Raw genomic sequence first — 17117 nt, forward strand, 5'->3', positions numbered from 1 at the left:
TTCTGTGAGACCTTTGAGATAGAACCTTTCTGGCTAAACATATTTGTTTTCCTAAAGCAAGATTACTTTTGTCAATCCTTTAACATTTTTTAGCTTTGAAACTACCATATGACAGGAGAGGATACTTTGCTACTTGATGAATTATTCAGAAGTCGTAATTGCAAGCTTTTAGGAACCTTAAAGATTATATTAGCCTCTAAATGTTATATATTATTGCTAAAGAAGCAAAGTTTTGTCCAAAATTAGTGGTAGAAGTAACCTCGACTTGTTTGACTCCTGTTCTTTGATTATACTATATGACTGCTAATTTCTAATTTGCTACATTTGGGATATACATCTTAAAACATCCATTTGTGAAGGGCTGTATGGGATGGGAATTGACTAGTGGTAACCTAAGTGTTTGTGTATTTTCTGAAAAGTGGAGTTGGTTAGCCTTTGAGTATTTCTCTTGGCCATTTAATGTTCAATAATATAAAAATGTGTCCTGGAGTAGTAGAATGGTTGGGAGATATTGATTTCAACTTTAAGTTTGTAGTTAAGGTTTTTTTTTTTTTTTGTTTTAGGTCTGGTTTTCATATTTGTCAGCTGTTATTTTAAGGGAAAAATCTAAGGCCTCTCTTCCTGTGAGCTTCTGTGAACACAGGCCTTGGAATTAGAACACTATTTTATACACTATTTAATTGAAAAAATAAATTATCTGTAGTAGTGAAGCATATGTGTAGCTAGAAGACAATGCTTTCCTTTATATGGAGTCATTTATTTTTACTGCATATTTATGTTTTGTAGTAGGTTATAAATCTTATTATATGTAATCATGTGGCTTTTTCTAGAATGTGCCAAAGAAAAGAATGACTAAAGATTCCCTATATTTTTACTGCTAGATCTTGTTTTGTTTTGGTTTCTTTGAAGCCAGATGTCATTAATTTGAGAAATGTGCCTCAGAGCTGTATGTTCTTGATCAAAAAGTTCCTTCATTATGTAGAATCTAGCTGCATCTTTGGGGAAGAACATATTTGAGGAAGAAGTATAGATAGCATGCTGAGGTTTTGTGTCAGTATTTTTAGCTTAGATTTTACTTTGACTTTCCCTTGTTTATAGCTTTAAGTGTAAGAATAGAAGTTCTTTCCTTAATTACTTCTCATGGACATGAGCAGAAGTAGTATTCTTTAGAACTTTAAGGTCTGTTACAACTAATATGTGGCTAAGTGAAATCTTATGAGAACAATAGGAACATAACCCTTTAGGAACCTAACCTGTTCATACATGAAAGAGCTAATATAGCAGTTGAAGATGCAAAATGCTGACTGCCATGTAGCATATTTTTATAGTAGTTAATAGTTGAAGCATTTATGAGAGGGATGATGAAAAAAAAAAAATGGAAACCCCAGGAAGATCTTCCTGAATGCTCAATTGGAGTTCAAGGCAGTTTACTTCATTCTTGCTCGTAGCTCCTCATTTTAGGAGATTAGGAAAATTCCAATGTTTTGTGCATTCTTTCTAAATTAAAAAATGGACTGTACCACCCAGGTGCCCCCTAAAGTTTTATTTTTAATAGAAAATGTCTGGGTGCCTCAGTTGTTCAGCGTCTGTCTGCCTTTGGCTCAGATCATGGTCCCAGGGTCCTGGGATCCAGCCCTGCATCGGGCTCCCTGCTTGACGGAAAACCTGCTTTTCCCTCTTTCACTCCCTGCTTGTATACCCTCTCTCACTCTCTCTCTGTCAAGTAAATAAATTAAAAAAAAAAAAAAAGGGCAAAAGAAAATGTCCATAAGAAGTGGTAGTTTCCTGTGCAGCCAGAATATAAATTGGAAACTGCGTAACAAAAGCAGAGAGCATACAGTTAAAAGGCTAAGTGGAGATTGTTTTTCTCTCTCTTTCCTTTCCTTCTTTCTACTTTCCTTTCTTCATTTTCTGTCCTCATTCCACATGTCACCAAGAGGACACTGAGAAAATTATGTTTTCATGGGCTTCATCAAAGAAATTGAGATTGTTCTCTTTACAATACTAAGAATAGACTGGTGTTTTAGATACATATTCAGGACCATTTTTAGGTTTGCATCAGATTGGTTGGTAATGAGATGAATGTTTTTCTTATGAATTGTAACTCTTTCTTCATGTCTATACTTTAGAAATGATCCCCAGGAACAAACTAACTGTGCTTTCTTGGGAAGTCCCGAGTTTTATGAAGGCTTTATGTTGTATCTCCATAATTAAATGAAATAATGTGTAGAAGCCATTATTTTAAAGGCAATGAATAACTCTTTAGGAAGAACAAGAACTCATATTTATGAGTTTTGATTTATGATTTGATTTATGATTTATGATTTGATCTTAATTTGGTTGGATTTATAAAAAGTTACATTGTGTTTTATTTGTTAATTGATTTGATGCCATTTATGGAGTATCTACACTGCTCAAAGCTTAGTTGATACTGGGAGTATAGTTGTGGAAAGTACATTGTTCTTGACTTTATTGGAGCATATACTCTACCAACGGAGACAAATACAAAACAATTATACTATAAATGGTATAAAAACACTTGTGGTAAGCACTAAGACAAATCGGAAATGTTCAGAAAGTCCATAGTAGGGGATTCTAAAGCTTGGAATCAGAGCTGGCTTTCTTTAGGAAGTGACATTTGAGTTATATTATCAGTATCATAAATGTTATTGGGGTGCCTGGGTGGCTCAATTGTTGGGTGTCTGCCTTCGGCTCAGGTCATGATCCCAGGGTCCCCTGGGATCGAGCCCTGCATTGGGCTTCCTGCTTAGGAGGCAGCCTGCTTTTCTCTTTCCTAGTCCCCCTGCTTGTGTTCCCTGTCTTGCTGTGTCTCTCTCTGTCACATAAATAAATCCTTCTAAATAAATAAATAAATAAATGTGATCAAGGAATTCATTTTAAGTAAGTGTTTAAGAATTCAGTTTAAATAAGTGTTTAGGGAAATACTTAAATGGAGGTTACTTAAGGTTTAGTGATAAAGACAGTAACAAACTTATTTTTATTCTATTCTTGGTCTTCTATTTGAATAATTCAGTTGAAATTTTTGACTTCCTTTATTTTTTTATTCTTATTTTTGATTTTTAAAACTCTATTTTTCACGCCCAGAAGTGCTTTATTAAACACATTACCGTGGCTTTCTTCATTGTAATATTGACTTTAATAAGAGTTCCTAGATGTGCCTGTATATAAAGACCTCATAACCCAATCTAGTCATTACACTGACAATTAATAAAAGCCTCAAGTTATAGTAGATTTGAAAATTGTTAAAATGCACTTATCTTTTATGCCATTCTATTGATGCTTCCTTAAATAATCAAACTGAAGTATTTCTATTGTCTGTCTTTCTACTTACACTGTGAGCTACTCAAAGACAGAACCTTGCAGGATATGAGACACATAATAAGTGTTAAATAAACAAATGAGTTATGAATAGCCTGTGTTAATAAGGAGGTGGCAACTTGGCGACTGACCTTCATGTTTCTTTTAAGTGACAATTTAGCATAATGCAGGCTGCTATAAGATACATGCATTAATCTTTTATCTCTTTGCGTTTTTATATTATTTATAATAGGTACTTATAATGACATAAAATACTGGTATTTAAGAGAGTAGATAATTGGCCCTTCCTTTAACTACACCAAATCAAAAAGTGAAAAATTTACAGCTAGTAGGGTGTTTGCTTATTGAAACTAAACTTAACGAACTACTAATTATTGATAGTTAAGTGGGTAATTATGACCCTTAATGTTATAATGAATATAATTCCTTCCTTTGTAGGTCATGTTTTTAAAAATAGTTTTTATGAATACATTTTTATGGATTTTTAAAAAAACAATAATCTCACAATGTATCTTTTTTTTTTTTTTAAAGATTTTATTTATTTATTTGACAGAGAGAAATCACAAGTAGATGGAGAGGCAGGCAGAGAGAGAGAGGGAAGCAGGCTCCCTGCTGAGCAGAGAGCCCGATGCAGAACTCGATCCCAAGACCCTGAGATCATGACCTGAGCCGAAGGCAGCGGCTTAACCCACTGAGCCACCCAGGCGCCCCACAATGTATCTTTTATATAAAGATATTTGATGTATGAGGTTTGCTTGAATTGAAAGAGTTGTATGTATTTAAAGTACCTATTACCTGTGGGTATGGAAAAAATATAAGATCTAGTCTATGTTTTTAATTTTTCAGCTTCTGTAAGTAAACCTAGTCTTTTTAAATACTTTTGTGTCACTGTGCCTATATAGGGAAAAATTCTGTAACTTTAAAAAAAATTGACTAATGCATTTTCTGAGGATCTTTATAAAAGTAAAGCATGTAAAAGAACTAATTGAACAAACAAATATTCTAAGGTTTCAAATAGAACTTTTAAATTTATCTTAATTCCATGTTACTTAGAGTTATGATTTGCTGGCAAAACAGTATAAACAGTCCTTGTAACAAAGCAAAATATGCCAGCAAGCAAACAAAAATCCTTTAAGGCCTTTTTGTTCTACAGTAAAAAAAAAATATTCTTCAGGTTCCTCCAGAGGCAAAATACCCACAAATTTATGATTTTCTTTTTCTTGTAATTGGTTGTCATTGGCCATAGTCAGGAGATTCATAGAACACTATTTGGAATACAGTAGTAAGAATATAAGACATTTGATTGAAGATGATATGAAGATATATGGCCTTCCGCACTTGAAATATTTTGATTGATTTGGTGGATTTACGTGCTTTTCAGAGTACTTCCGAGGACAGCACTCAGCATGTAGTGAGGGCTCTTAGAAGTCCGTTTAGAAATTTACCTATAAAAATTGAAATCAGGTGGCAATTTTGTGTAAGGCAACCCGACAGTCAATACTCCAAATATATAATTTAGTGAGTGGGATTTATGTAATAAGAGTGTTATTTTAAACTCTTAAGCGACTATATTTTCTTACTTGGTCCTAGAATATTACTGAGACTAGGAAGCGGGCAATTTCTGTAACAATTGTGTGGTACTCAAGATGACAAAGCAAATCACTGATAACTTGGTATCAATGCAGATCTTATTTTTTTCTTCTTCCATATTTTCAGCAGATTATTTTACTGGTTTCTTAATTCAAGTTGAGTTTTTTAGGAATCTTATTCTGTAGATCTCAAGATGATTTAAGTATGCACTGAAAGAGTGGGGCTGGAAATAAAATTGCATAAGTGAAATTAAATTTTTTTCTGAACTTGCCAATATGCATTTCTGGACATGGTTTTCCTTTATCTATTACAATTTCCTATTTGCTCTTCAGCAAAATTAGATCATGATGATTAAAATCTGTCCTCCTTGTTATTTTCTTTTATAACCTATTTGCAGTGATCACGTTTTTCCTACTTAAGACAACTTGGGTTGTCTTGGGTGTTCTAAGAAAGATAAAAACCTCAAGTTTATTTTAAATATTCAGATTACTAGTGTAAACTCCTTTAAAAGATAATATTTGGGTGGGGGTGCCTGGCAGGCTCAGTCGGTTAAGTGACCCACTCTCGATTTTGGCTTAGGTCATGAGATGAGTGTGCAGTTGATTCTACCCTGGACGTGGAGCCTGCCTAAGATACTCTCTCCTTCCTTACCCGCCACTCTCAAAATAATAATAATTTTTTAAAAGGTAATTTTTTTGGAGTAGAGGTTTAGGAAAATCTCTAAGAAACCAAAATTTATTTATTTATTTTTTTAGAAACCAAAATTTAGAATACGTTTTTATTAGGCTAGAAAGATTTTTGGAGTTGATTATGGTCATTAGTGGCTCTGAAAAACAAAACAACACGGGACTGGGATTTTTAAAACTACCTTTTAAAAACACTATAATATATGTCTGAAATTGAACTGCTCACAGACATGTAAAAATTAGGTTTGATTTAGAAGAATTCGAAAATTGGATCAAGTAAGGAGTAATCATTCCAAATTTGAGATCTGTAGGTGTAGGCAATACAAAGCCCTGTTGTGGTTGGATGGAAAGTAAACATTACTTATTTTACTGAATTGTGATTGGCTAAAAACCCTTTCTTTCCATGATATTCTCTAATAACGGAATCTGGAGCCTTTAGCCCTGTTTTTATACGACGAGAGAGTTTGAGGAATGTACTAGTACTGAAAGTACTCAGATTGGCCCAGAAACTAGATTTTAGGGACACTGACAGAAGCCCTCAACAGAGCTTTTGACATTTCTTACAACAAAGCAATAGGGAGGTATAAATCTCTGAAGCAAAGTTGAAACATGCAATTGATATCGTTGCAAGCAGGAAGAATGAAAGGATGACAGTGTTTTCCTCATTTTCGTTTGGAGTCATGTACTGTTCTGCAGTGACTGTTTTCAGTGGAAAGTCTTGCTCTGCTTTGTTTTTAGTGGAAAGCGTTGCTCTGATTTGCTGCTGGGACTGTTGTTTCAGGTGAAATTTGGACTAATTCGGGTGGCGGGCACTATGTGTTCTGAAAAACATAGCTTCAGAGATGCAGGGTTTAACCTGGAGTTTATTTTGTGACCCAGGGTGGAACCAGGATGCTTCACTTTCGCCTCAGCGCCCCCCCCCCCCCACATATACTTCTGAGGGAGCGGCGAATAGAGAGGTGACCCTCAAATACTCTAAATAGTGTTACCAAGGGAGAGCATTCCTTTATCCCACGCTGCTCCTTATTTCTTAGCCTGGCTGGCCCCACAGCCCCCTTGGCAGCGTCGTCAGGTACTACTTTCCGTCTGTGGTGGTTCCTCCGACCCTTTCCCGTGGCTCCCTGCCCCCGCCCGCGCCGGCGGAAGGAGACGCTCGGCGCTCTAGCCTGCGAGTGGATGGGGAGGCGGAGTAGTACTGTCCACCGTGAGGTAGCGGCAGCGGCCAGGGTTGCCTCAGGGCCTCCGACGGCGACAGGGGTGTGGGGATTTCTGTCAGTTTGTGTGTGTATGTGTACGTGTGTGTCTGTAGCTACAGTCAGAGAGGCTGCTGGACGGGGAGTCTGGGGGAGTGTTGAGGACTGTGAGTGACCGAGGTCGCTGTGCCCTTCTGGGCAGAGCGTCCGGTGCGCCCCCCAGTCCGCGCTCGCTTGCTCGCGGGGCTGCAGCCGACCCCCAGTCCGCTCTCCTTCGCATGGGCTGCCAGTAGGAACAGGGTTTCACTGGTTCCCCTGCGGTGGAGGAGGCAGCAGCTGCTTCAGCAGTGATGGCTATGGCGGTGGAGACGCGACTGGAACTGGTGGGGAAGCGGTTCCTGTGCGTGGCTGTCGGCGAGGAGGCTCGGCCCGAGCGCCGAGAGAGTGGACGCTGCTGGCGGGGCTGGCGAGCGGGGGTCATCCGAGCTGTGTCACACAGGGACAGCCGCAATCCGGACCTGGCGGTAAGAGAGCGAGTGCCCCTCAATCTCCCAACCCGCACCCACACTGCTTGTCTCCGGCAGCACCTTGTCTGGTTACCTCTGGCACCTCGCGCAGCCGGGCCAGCTGGCGGTCACGCCCCTCTTTGGAACGGTCCGCTGCTTTGCCCTCATCCCCTGCTGGGAGCTCCCACGTCCTCCTGAGTAGTTTCCCCCGTGGAGCGGTGCCAGAGCAGGACTCCTGGGCTTCTCCCCGGGCCCCTCCAGGCCCCTTGGCCGCCGTCTGGGAGGGGGTCAGCGCCCCTGCGGTGGCCGTGGAGACCTTGCCGAAAGGCGGGGCTGTGAGCCAGTGCCGCTGGGGCAGGTGGGGGGTGGCGGACAGAACACACACCACTGGTGGCGGTAGGGGGCCATCTTCACCAACATCTCTTTCCTTGAAAAAGTCTCACTATTCCAGGGGTTAGAGAATTAAAACTTAGGCAGTAAGGTTGGTGAAGGGGAGGGAGAAAAGCAAAGAGACACCTCTGTGGTGTTTCAGGCAGTCCTGGGATTCGTGTGCATTTCCCAGGCAAAGGCTGTGTGAGTGGTGGCATCTTGATGCAGCCTTTTTTTTTTTTTTTTTTTTTTTTCTTTAAACAGATGCTTGTAATTCTAACTGGAAATGATGAAAATGAAATTTTTTTATTTGAAGGGTCATAGAAATTAACCCCTCCCATTCTTCCTCCCATTTGTTTTTCTGTGGGGTTGTGGTTTTTTAGAAAGTGAATAGTATTTTTAAAATCATATACAATTTTAAATGAAACAAGAAATATTATAAATTAAAATGTTATGCCCTGCCGAACATTAAGGGTCTTTTTCTTTGCTTTCTTTTCCTTTCATATGATACTGCCAATATTTTCTTTCAGTAATGTGGGAATGTGCACCATATCAAGAAGGGATATGCTCTTGATAGGGTTCCACGCACATTTTCCCTTGGGGACAGGTTGGAAGGGGCAGAGTAGTCATTGACTAGTCTTCGCCAGGTTGATTTGGGAGTATATAATCCACGAAATTTATTGGTAGTGCCTCGGGGTATTTAATTTTTTACTGAAAACTTCAAACACGGTAATATTTTCTTTCCTTTTGTATATCTGTGAGTTTACATTTTCAAATATACTTTAATATCTATCTATACATGTGCATATCTATTTTAATATTTTTCTTGGTTTCTGACTGCTTTTGTGAACCCCTGTTTCATGACTGTACTCATTGGTATGGTTTCACTGGGTGTGTAGTAATGTTGACTTGACATTGCAAAATGGGCTTGTTTTGCTAATAGGTATTTCTAATAGGAAATAAGCAGAAAAAGGCTAATTTTGAAGATTTTGCTTGGTTATTTTCACTGTAAAGAAGAAAAAGCAAATCTTTAAAAAAATTTCTTGTCTTAATGCTTCTGTAGACTGTGTCAATTTGGTAACCTTTTTGTGTAAAAGGCATGTCCTGAGTTTCTCTCTCTTCCTTTTACTATGATACAATAATGTCTTGGCTTTCATGTGGAAGCTAGTTGGATTATGACTTAGCATTTTAAAATTACTTTGGAGCAAACCTGGAATGATATTTTGTTTTCCACAGCATTTGATTTTAATAGGTTAATGAAAATTAAGGAAATGTAGTTTTAAATTATGAGTATCACTCATGACACTCAAGTTATCAGTTAAATATATTAACAACTTTCTTGCATGGAAATTTAAATGATATAAAGAATGGATTTATGTTTATCACATTTGTAAAAGGCAAAATATTAAGCTGGGTATTTAAAAATGAAAAGTATATGTGGATGGTGGTAGGGACTAGAAAGAACAGGGATGAATTTTCTCAGGTGATGGAAGTGTTTTGTATCTTGACAGTTACAAGGGTGTATGTATTAAAACTTGTTGAATTGTGTCCTTAATAGTTGCTTTTTACCATATACAAATTTTATATAAAAATGCATTTTGAACCATAACTATGTGAACCTCTAGCAGTTTCTCCTTTTTTTAAAAAATTAATTTTATTTAAGCATTCTTTACACCCATTGTCGAGCTCGAACTCACACCCCCAGGATCAAGGGGTGCTTGCTCTTGGGACTAAAAAACCAGCCAGATGCCCCTCCAGCAGTTTTCCTTTGTCTACAAGTCTTTATTTGAAAAAATTTTTATGTGGTATAACTTGTGTTTTTTCAGCCTAGAACCTACAGTTTTAGAGTTATTCCCAAGCGTTCTTACATTTTCCTTTTTTTTCCTTTTATATTCCCTAAATTAAATGAAATGAAACATGGGTCAGGTTAGCATCAATATACTATAATTCTCCTTCTAGAATTTTTTTTAAGATTTTACTTTTAAGCAGTCTCTACACCCAAGGTGGTGCTTGAACTCATAACCCTGAGATCAGGAGTTGCATGCTTCACTGACTTAGCCAGCCGGGCATCCCTTTTAGACTTTTGTTATTGAAGAATAAACTTTAAAGAGCTTTATGAATTACATGAAAAATGCTAGTTTAAACAGGGTATTTTTGTGTTCTTTTAAAAATACAGATCAACTTCCTTTTTAAGATTTTATTTCTTTATTTGATAGAGAGAGAGAGAGAGAGGGGACACAAGCAGGGGGAGTGGGAGAGGGAGAAGCAGGCTTCCCGCTGAGCAGGGAGCATGCAGGACTCCTTCTCAGGACATGGGGGGAAGACAGACACTTAACGACTGAGCCCCCCAGGCATCCCGTGTTTTTGTTTTTGCTTTTTTTTTTTTTTAAGTTAAATATATGTAACTTAGAGTCTGCGAATGTATTAGAAATCTTAGTTTTATGTTTTTATGGCCCATGATTTGAAAGAATAACTATAAGAACTTGAAAATAGTTTAGGGTTGGGCACCTGGGTGGCTCAGTTGTTAGGGGTCTGCCTTCTGCTCAGGTCATGATCCCAGCATCCTGGGATTGAGCCCCATATCTGAGGCTCCTTCCTCAGCGGGGAACTTGGTTTTCTCTCACCAGCTCCCCTGTGCTTGTGTTCGCTCTCTCACTATCTCTCTTTGTTTTAAAATAAAATAAATAAAATGTTAAAAAAATAGTTTTGGGAATACTTTATCTCAAAAGTTAATCAGTTATTTTTGATCTTATATATGAAGAGTTGCTATGTGTATTAATGTTCTTTCACTGCTGTAAATACAGAGTAGTGTTTTAAATAATACAAATTGATTATTTATAGTTCCGGAGATGACAAGTCTAACATGGCACCCAGTGGACTAAAATCGAGAGAAGATAGAACTGTGTTCTTTTCTGAAGGTTCTAGATAGCATACATGTCTTTTCCTCTTCTGACTTTAAGAAGTATCCCACATTCCTTGCTCTAGGCACCTTTCACTCTGATTTTCTTGCTTCTCACTTCCACTTTTTAAGTGCCCTCGCGATCATATTAGGTTCACCACAATAATAAAAAATAATCTTGTCTGCTAATTAACAACCTTGATTCCATCTGAATCTTAATTCTCCTTTGCCATCTAATGTAGTGTTGGCACAGATTTCATGGTGTAGGACATGAGCATCTTTGGAATGGCATTATTCTGCCCACCATACCAAGGTAGCAAAAATATTCTTTTACACTGTGAACATAAATAATTTCATACAAATAAATTAAGACTAAAATTAGTTGTATTTTTTCATGCCAGGAGTTTTAGTGATAATATCGCTATCTGATCTTTAGAATAAATGAATTTAATTGATAGAATTTTTACTGGACTATGCTTGAATAATTTTACATAATTTTTGGTGGTTTTTAAAAAATGCCTTGTAAACCTTTTCGGTTATCTGTATTGGAATTACATTAACCAACAAAAGACTTTATCTGACTGTTTTTTATTTTCAGTAGGACCAGTTTGTTGAAGTTGAAATACATGAAGTATATTGTGAGTCCTCAGAATATTGATTTTGTTGTTGTTGTTTTTTTGTTTTGTTTGTTTTTGTTTTTGTTTTTACCTCATTATTTAGAAAGTTTCTTGCTGGGACCCCTGGGAGGCTCAGTTGGTTTAGCATCTGCCTTCAGGTCAGGTCGTAATCCCAGGGTCCTGAGATCGAGTCCCACATTGGGCTCCTTGCTCAGCCGGGGAGCCTGCTTCTCCCTCTGCCCTTACCCCTGCTTGGGCTTTCTCTCTTTCTCACAAATACATAAATAAAATCTTAAAAAAAAAAAAGAGTTTCTTGCTTTGGTATACATTTTGATTGTTATCACTACCCTACTTTTTAAAGAATTTTCTGCAAGACTGATACCATTATAGAAGGGAAGCTGTCTGTTGAGAAGTACTGTTGCATAATACTCATCTTCGAATAATATTGTCATACTAATAAAAGAGAAAAAATTGACTTATTGTTTGCTTGTTTTACTCCCATCCATAACCTGTAACCCTTTGTTTACTTATTTATCCAGCCATCTAGACATCTTTGCACTAACCTTGATGCTTAGGGTGATTGCATCATTGTTTCAAGCTAACTCTGTTTAAAGTGTATATATATTTTTTTAATGTCAGATTTTTCATTACCCTAAAATTATATTTTGTTTCACACACCAAACACATACTTTGCTTGTTTGTTGGGGGATTTTCTGGTGGTCACTTAGTGACAAGATTTTAAACTGTTCTAAACTGTACCTGCAGATAGAAGTTATTTTGCAGATCTTACGAGTCTTAAATATAAAGAAAATTTTCATATTTAGGAAATTTAAGGTGACCTGTGATTTTGTGTATAAGGAGGCCTTTTCCAGTTTTAATCCTAGTATGATTTTGTTCAGCTATCTTTTCATTCAAGTTTCATGTTGAATTGGTAACATTTGATACCCTTATAAATTTTGTTAGGGTAAGTCTTAGGTAAGTCTGAAATTTATAATGTTCTTGCAGTATTGATAGTGCTAATTTCTGATCTGTTTACAATGAATAAATGAATGATTTTTACTTCATTGCTCAGTATGACCTGGATGAGTTAACTATTAGGAAAATTGGTTAGCTGATAGGTAGGAGGACTTATGTCTGATTTGAGTACATAGACTATTTTTTTCTCCTCTCTTGAATTGTTGTTATTGGTCCCAAAAGACTATGGTATAGTAAGAGGAGTATGTAAATTGTAGCTGTCAGTAGTGGCTATAGTGGTACCTTATAAATTGTCCATTTCAGTTTTAATGACTAGCTTAGCTTGTTTTAAAAGAAGGTAATCACCCCATAAATGGTGTCATTTGTATGTTCTGTGTAAAATTAATTAAATAAAAGAGGTATTTTTTTTCCTCCTTTTGACCTGTCATACATATATTCTGGCACATAATTTGGTTCCATTAATTTAAATAGAGAATTTTAAAATTTATTTAAAATTTAAATTTTTTAATTTTATTGGACAAAGGACATTTTACCATGAGAACTCTGTTCTTACCTTCATATAATGGTATCATTGCATTTGAAAGTAAAAATGTCCCGATATTTCAATGTAATTGAAAGCATATAGGCTATGTTTATACATTTATTATCTTTTGTCAATTTCAAGTTACGTACAAAGAAGGTCTTCAACTCTCAAACTCATACTCATTTTCTGTCCCCTCATGTGTTTAGTACAGCATCTAGTATTTACTCTTAGGTATTTAATAAATGTTCATGGAATGATAAATGAATGTCATAAGTTCCATGAATACTTTATACTAACCATCTCAATAATAACCATCACCTACTACCATTTACTATAAATTTTGAGTATCTTTTTTTTTTTTTTTTTTTTATATTATTATTATTTTTTTTTTATTTTTTTTTTTATTTTTATTTTTTTTTTTTATTTTTTTTTTAAAGATTTTATTTATTTATTTGACAGAGAGAGATCACAAGTAGGCAGAGAGGCAGGCAGAGAGAGAGAGGAGGAAACAGGCTCCCTGCTGAGCAGAGAGCCCGATGTGGGACTCGATCCCAGGACCCTGAGATCATGACCTGAGCCGAAGGCAGCGGCTTAACCCACTGAGCCACCCAGGCGCCCTGAGTATCTTTTTTTTTTCTCTTTTGTGGCGTTGTGTATCTTGGCAGTTATTTCCCCAGTATCTATTATGTGTTTGACTAAACTGTGGGCCATGGTATTCCTTAGATAATCAGGTGGTTGAATTCCTTGGCTACATTGATGGGTAAGGATAGGCCCTAACTAATTAGGTACAATCAGAATGAAGTCAAGTACAGTATTGTGTGTGTGTGTGTGATGCTGAAATTGCCACAGCTATTTCCATTCTTTAAGGTCAGCCAATTTGAGGACAAAGCTGACAAGGAGATGAAATTGTTTTCTGAAGCCTAAATATACTGTTGGATTTTTTACCTGTGGGATTTTTCATTTTGGAAGAGTAAATTTATTTTATGTCTCTTTGTGTCGTTTTTTTTTCTGTGGAACTAAAAGCATTTTAACTGATATATGTGGTGATATTCTGTTCCATTTTTTGGAAAAGCACATGTAAGGGGTATTTTCATGACATTCTTATCTTCTTTGTTATTTGGTATTTGATATTTAGACCTTTGTCATTAACTTCAGTGTTGATTTTCAGGGAAGATGATATATTCTGCTTTGTGTCTTGATGTATCCCAAACCTTTGAAGAATTGTTTTAATGCATGTAGGACATACAGATACCTAATTTTCTGAATAATTGAAAATTAGAAATAACATTTGAATTTTTATGTCAGAAAGAATCTATAATCCCCTTGTAGTTAAAAAGAAATTTCAGGGGGTACCTAGGTGGCTCAGTCGGTTGCATGTCTGCCTTCAGCTCCAGTCATTGATCCCAAGAGTCCTGGGATTGAGCCCCGTGTCAGGCTCCTTGCTCAGCAAGGGAGTCTCTTTCTCCCTCTTCCTCTCCTCTGATTGTGTGTTGTATGCTCGTGCATTCTCTCTCTCTCTCAGATAAACAAATAAAATTTTTTTCTATTTTTTAAAAAAGATTTTATTTATTATTTGTCAGAGAGACAGAGCACACAAGCAGGGTGAAAAGCAGGCAGAGGGAGAAGCTGGCTCCCCGCTGAGCAAGGAGCCCAAAGTGGGGCTTGATCCCAGGCGCTGGGGATCATGACTTGAGCCGAAGGCTGACTCTTAACCCACTGAGCCACTCAGGCATGCCAAATGAAGTTTAAAAAAATAGAAAGAAAGAAGGAAGGAAGGAAGGAGGGAGGAAAAGGAAAGGAAAGGAAAGTAAGAAGGAAAATTGAAAAAAGAAAAAAAAATTTCAGGAAAAAGGAATCTTTAGTAAATTAACAAGAAATTGGGACACCTGGTTGACTCAGTCAGTTAAGCGTCTGCTTTTGGCTCAGGTCATGATCCCAGGGTCCTGGGATTGAGCCTCCACATTGGGCTCCTTGCTCAGCAGGGAGCCTGCTTCTCCCTCTGCCTGCTGTTCTCCCTGCTTGTGCTCACACTCTCACTTTCTCTCTCTGACAAATAAATAAAATAAAAAAAAAAAAAAGAAATAAACAAGAAATTAACTTTTAGTTTTTAGGTTATATACCATAAATGTTGTATGTTTCTACTCTGTGTTATTGTTGGCCAGATGAATATCTATCAGTATACTCTTCTTTATCCGCAGTTCTGAAACTCAGATTCTTTTGTACTAACAGAATATTTTTAATGATTCACTGGGAAAACCTGACTAAATGAACTTTTTAAAAAGTAAAATCTAATATGAACTGAATAATCTTGTTTTGTGAGAGAAATATTAATGTGCTTAATTTTAGGATGCTGCTCTAAACTCCACATACAATGTAGGTACTTTTACATACATGTGATATATGCACTGTGTCACCATATTCAACTCGTACTATAATATGCCCTATGTAACTTTATAAAATTAAATTTTGAACTCCAAAACCCATCTAGTTGGAAGGGTTTAGGATGAGGTATTGTTATTTAAAAATTAACACTGATCTTTTAAATTCATTTTTATTTATTTTAGAGCAAGTGCATGCGTGGGAGGGGCAGAAGGGGAGAGAGAATCTTTTTTTTTTTTTTTTTAACTTTCAAAGGAGAAAGAATCTTAGGCAGGCTCCAAATGCAGCATGGAATCCTACATGGGGCTTAGTTTAATTACCCTGAGTTCATGACCTGAGCGGAAATCAAGAGTTAGACAACTTATTTAGCCACCCAGATACCCCTATTCTGATTTTTTTTAATGGTGGTGATTTAATGGTAATAGAAGTTACTAATTTTAATTTGTTTCAAGAAAAAAAATTGACAGTGATTATATTTTTGCGTGATGTTCAGTTAAACAGTTGTTTTCAATGTAAGTTTTTGACAAACTTACTATTTTTTTGATAAAAAGTTCCTAATGTGATAAATCGTTGAGGATTACATAATTTGCCCTTTAAGATTGTTTACTAAAATATAAATTATCTAATTGGATGGAGTCTTTTCACGTAGAATTTTTTATTTTGTAGCTATGTAATAAAATTATTCTAGTAAATCCATAGATGAAAATCTTATGTTTATTTTATAATGTAGGACCTATTGATTTAATTATGGAATAAGTGGTTAATTAGTAGAAAACAGCATGTTATCCTTTTACTGTTTGGTTAGACATAGGGCTTAAAGTTTTGAGATAGAACACAGTCCAGTCCACATTTCTTAATCAGTTGGAACTGGGAGTCTTACAGGATTTTGTGTTATATTTGAGCAGGGTAGACAAATGCTTATACCTCTTATTAAAAAGTATGAATACAGTGAAATCTAACTTTTGGGGTTTATTGGCTGGTAGACCTTTTTAGAATTAATAAATGTTTTGGATTGCATATTTTTTAATACATTACAAATTTTAGGTACAGTATTCCATCTATATTTATTCAAATCAGCCCAACAAAATGGTCTTAATAGAATGTCTTTTGAAATTAGTTTGAAAAAATAGGAATTGTGTGTAAGTACATATAAATACACGTTACTGATCACCATAAGAGACCTTAAGTTTCAGTGAGGTATTTCTCAAAAGTACTTTTAACATTTCACTTGATTTATATAGTTTGGGTCTCAGTTTTCTCATTTATCCTAGTCAGTGAATGGAATTAGTCTAGATTCAGAGTTTTTTCTGTTCTCTAACTCTAGAGTTGTGCTTTTAACAATTTCTATCCGGAATGTCCTGGGATAAAGTGTTTATTAGGCAGAAATCAATTTCAGATTCCTCCCCAAAGCTCCTAATTCTGAGCTAATGAAATTTTTCATTATGATATACCTTTTGTATTGTATTATATGGACCACAATTCTGTACTAAAGTAATGTGATTTCTATTTAGTGTTTTTTTTTTAGATGATCAAGATGAGTTCGTAAGATTTGAATTTTTGTGATTGTAGAAATTGTGGTAGAATAAATATTCCAAGGCTACAATATTAGGCCTTGAGATGATTGAATATATATTTTCTCATACACTTGACTTTTTGATGAAAATACTCTATGGTTTAAACTGATGAAAAGGTCTGAAATACTACTACTATAAATGATGCCTTCGGCCTAGGTCATGATCGCAGGGTCCTGGGATTGAGTCTTGCATTTGGCTCCTTGCTCAGCTGGAGCCTGCTTCTCTCTCTCCCTCTGCTTGCTACTCCCTCTGCTTGTTCAACATCTCTCTTTCTCTCTCTCTCTGTCAAATAAATAAATAAAATCTTTAAAAAAAAGATAAGTAATTCACAGATTTTCAAAGTAACAACAACAAAAAACAAAAAACCAGGTCTCTTCTATTGCTGTAATAAATATTCTCCTTGGGGTGCCCAGCTGACTCTGTCCATAGAGCATGTGACACTTGATCTTGGGGTTGTGGGTTCAAGC

At 36.3% G+C, this 17117-nt stretch overlaps 1 protein-coding gene across 3 annotated transcripts in view; it reads left to right on the forward strand.

The window, feature by feature from the left end:
• Positions 1–17117, forward strand: part of JMJD1C (jumonji domain containing 1C) — a 320032-nt gene that overhangs the window by 46018 nt on the left and 256897 nt on the right. For 2 of the 3 annotated variants that reach the window (XM_059170130.1, XM_059170131.1), the window contains exon 1: positions 6824–7332. The exons of the other annotated variant lie outside the window; for it this stretch is intronic. In XM_059170130.1, the coding sequence (XP_059026113.1) occupies positions 7159–7332 (174 nt within the window). In that variant the 5' untranslated portion in view covers positions 6824–7158. Of the gene's footprint in view, positions 1–6823; positions 7333–17117 lie in introns of those variants that run through there. 3 annotated transcript variants of the gene reach the window in all.

The sequence above is a fragment of the Mustela lutreola genome, chromosome 4 (assembly GCF_030435805.1).
Source record: "Mustela lutreola isolate mMusLut2 chromosome 4, mMusLut2.pri, whole genome shotgun sequence".
In the NCBI taxonomy this organism is placed as follows: domain Eukaryota; kingdom Metazoa; phylum Chordata; class Mammalia; order Carnivora; family Mustelidae; genus Mustela; species Mustela lutreola.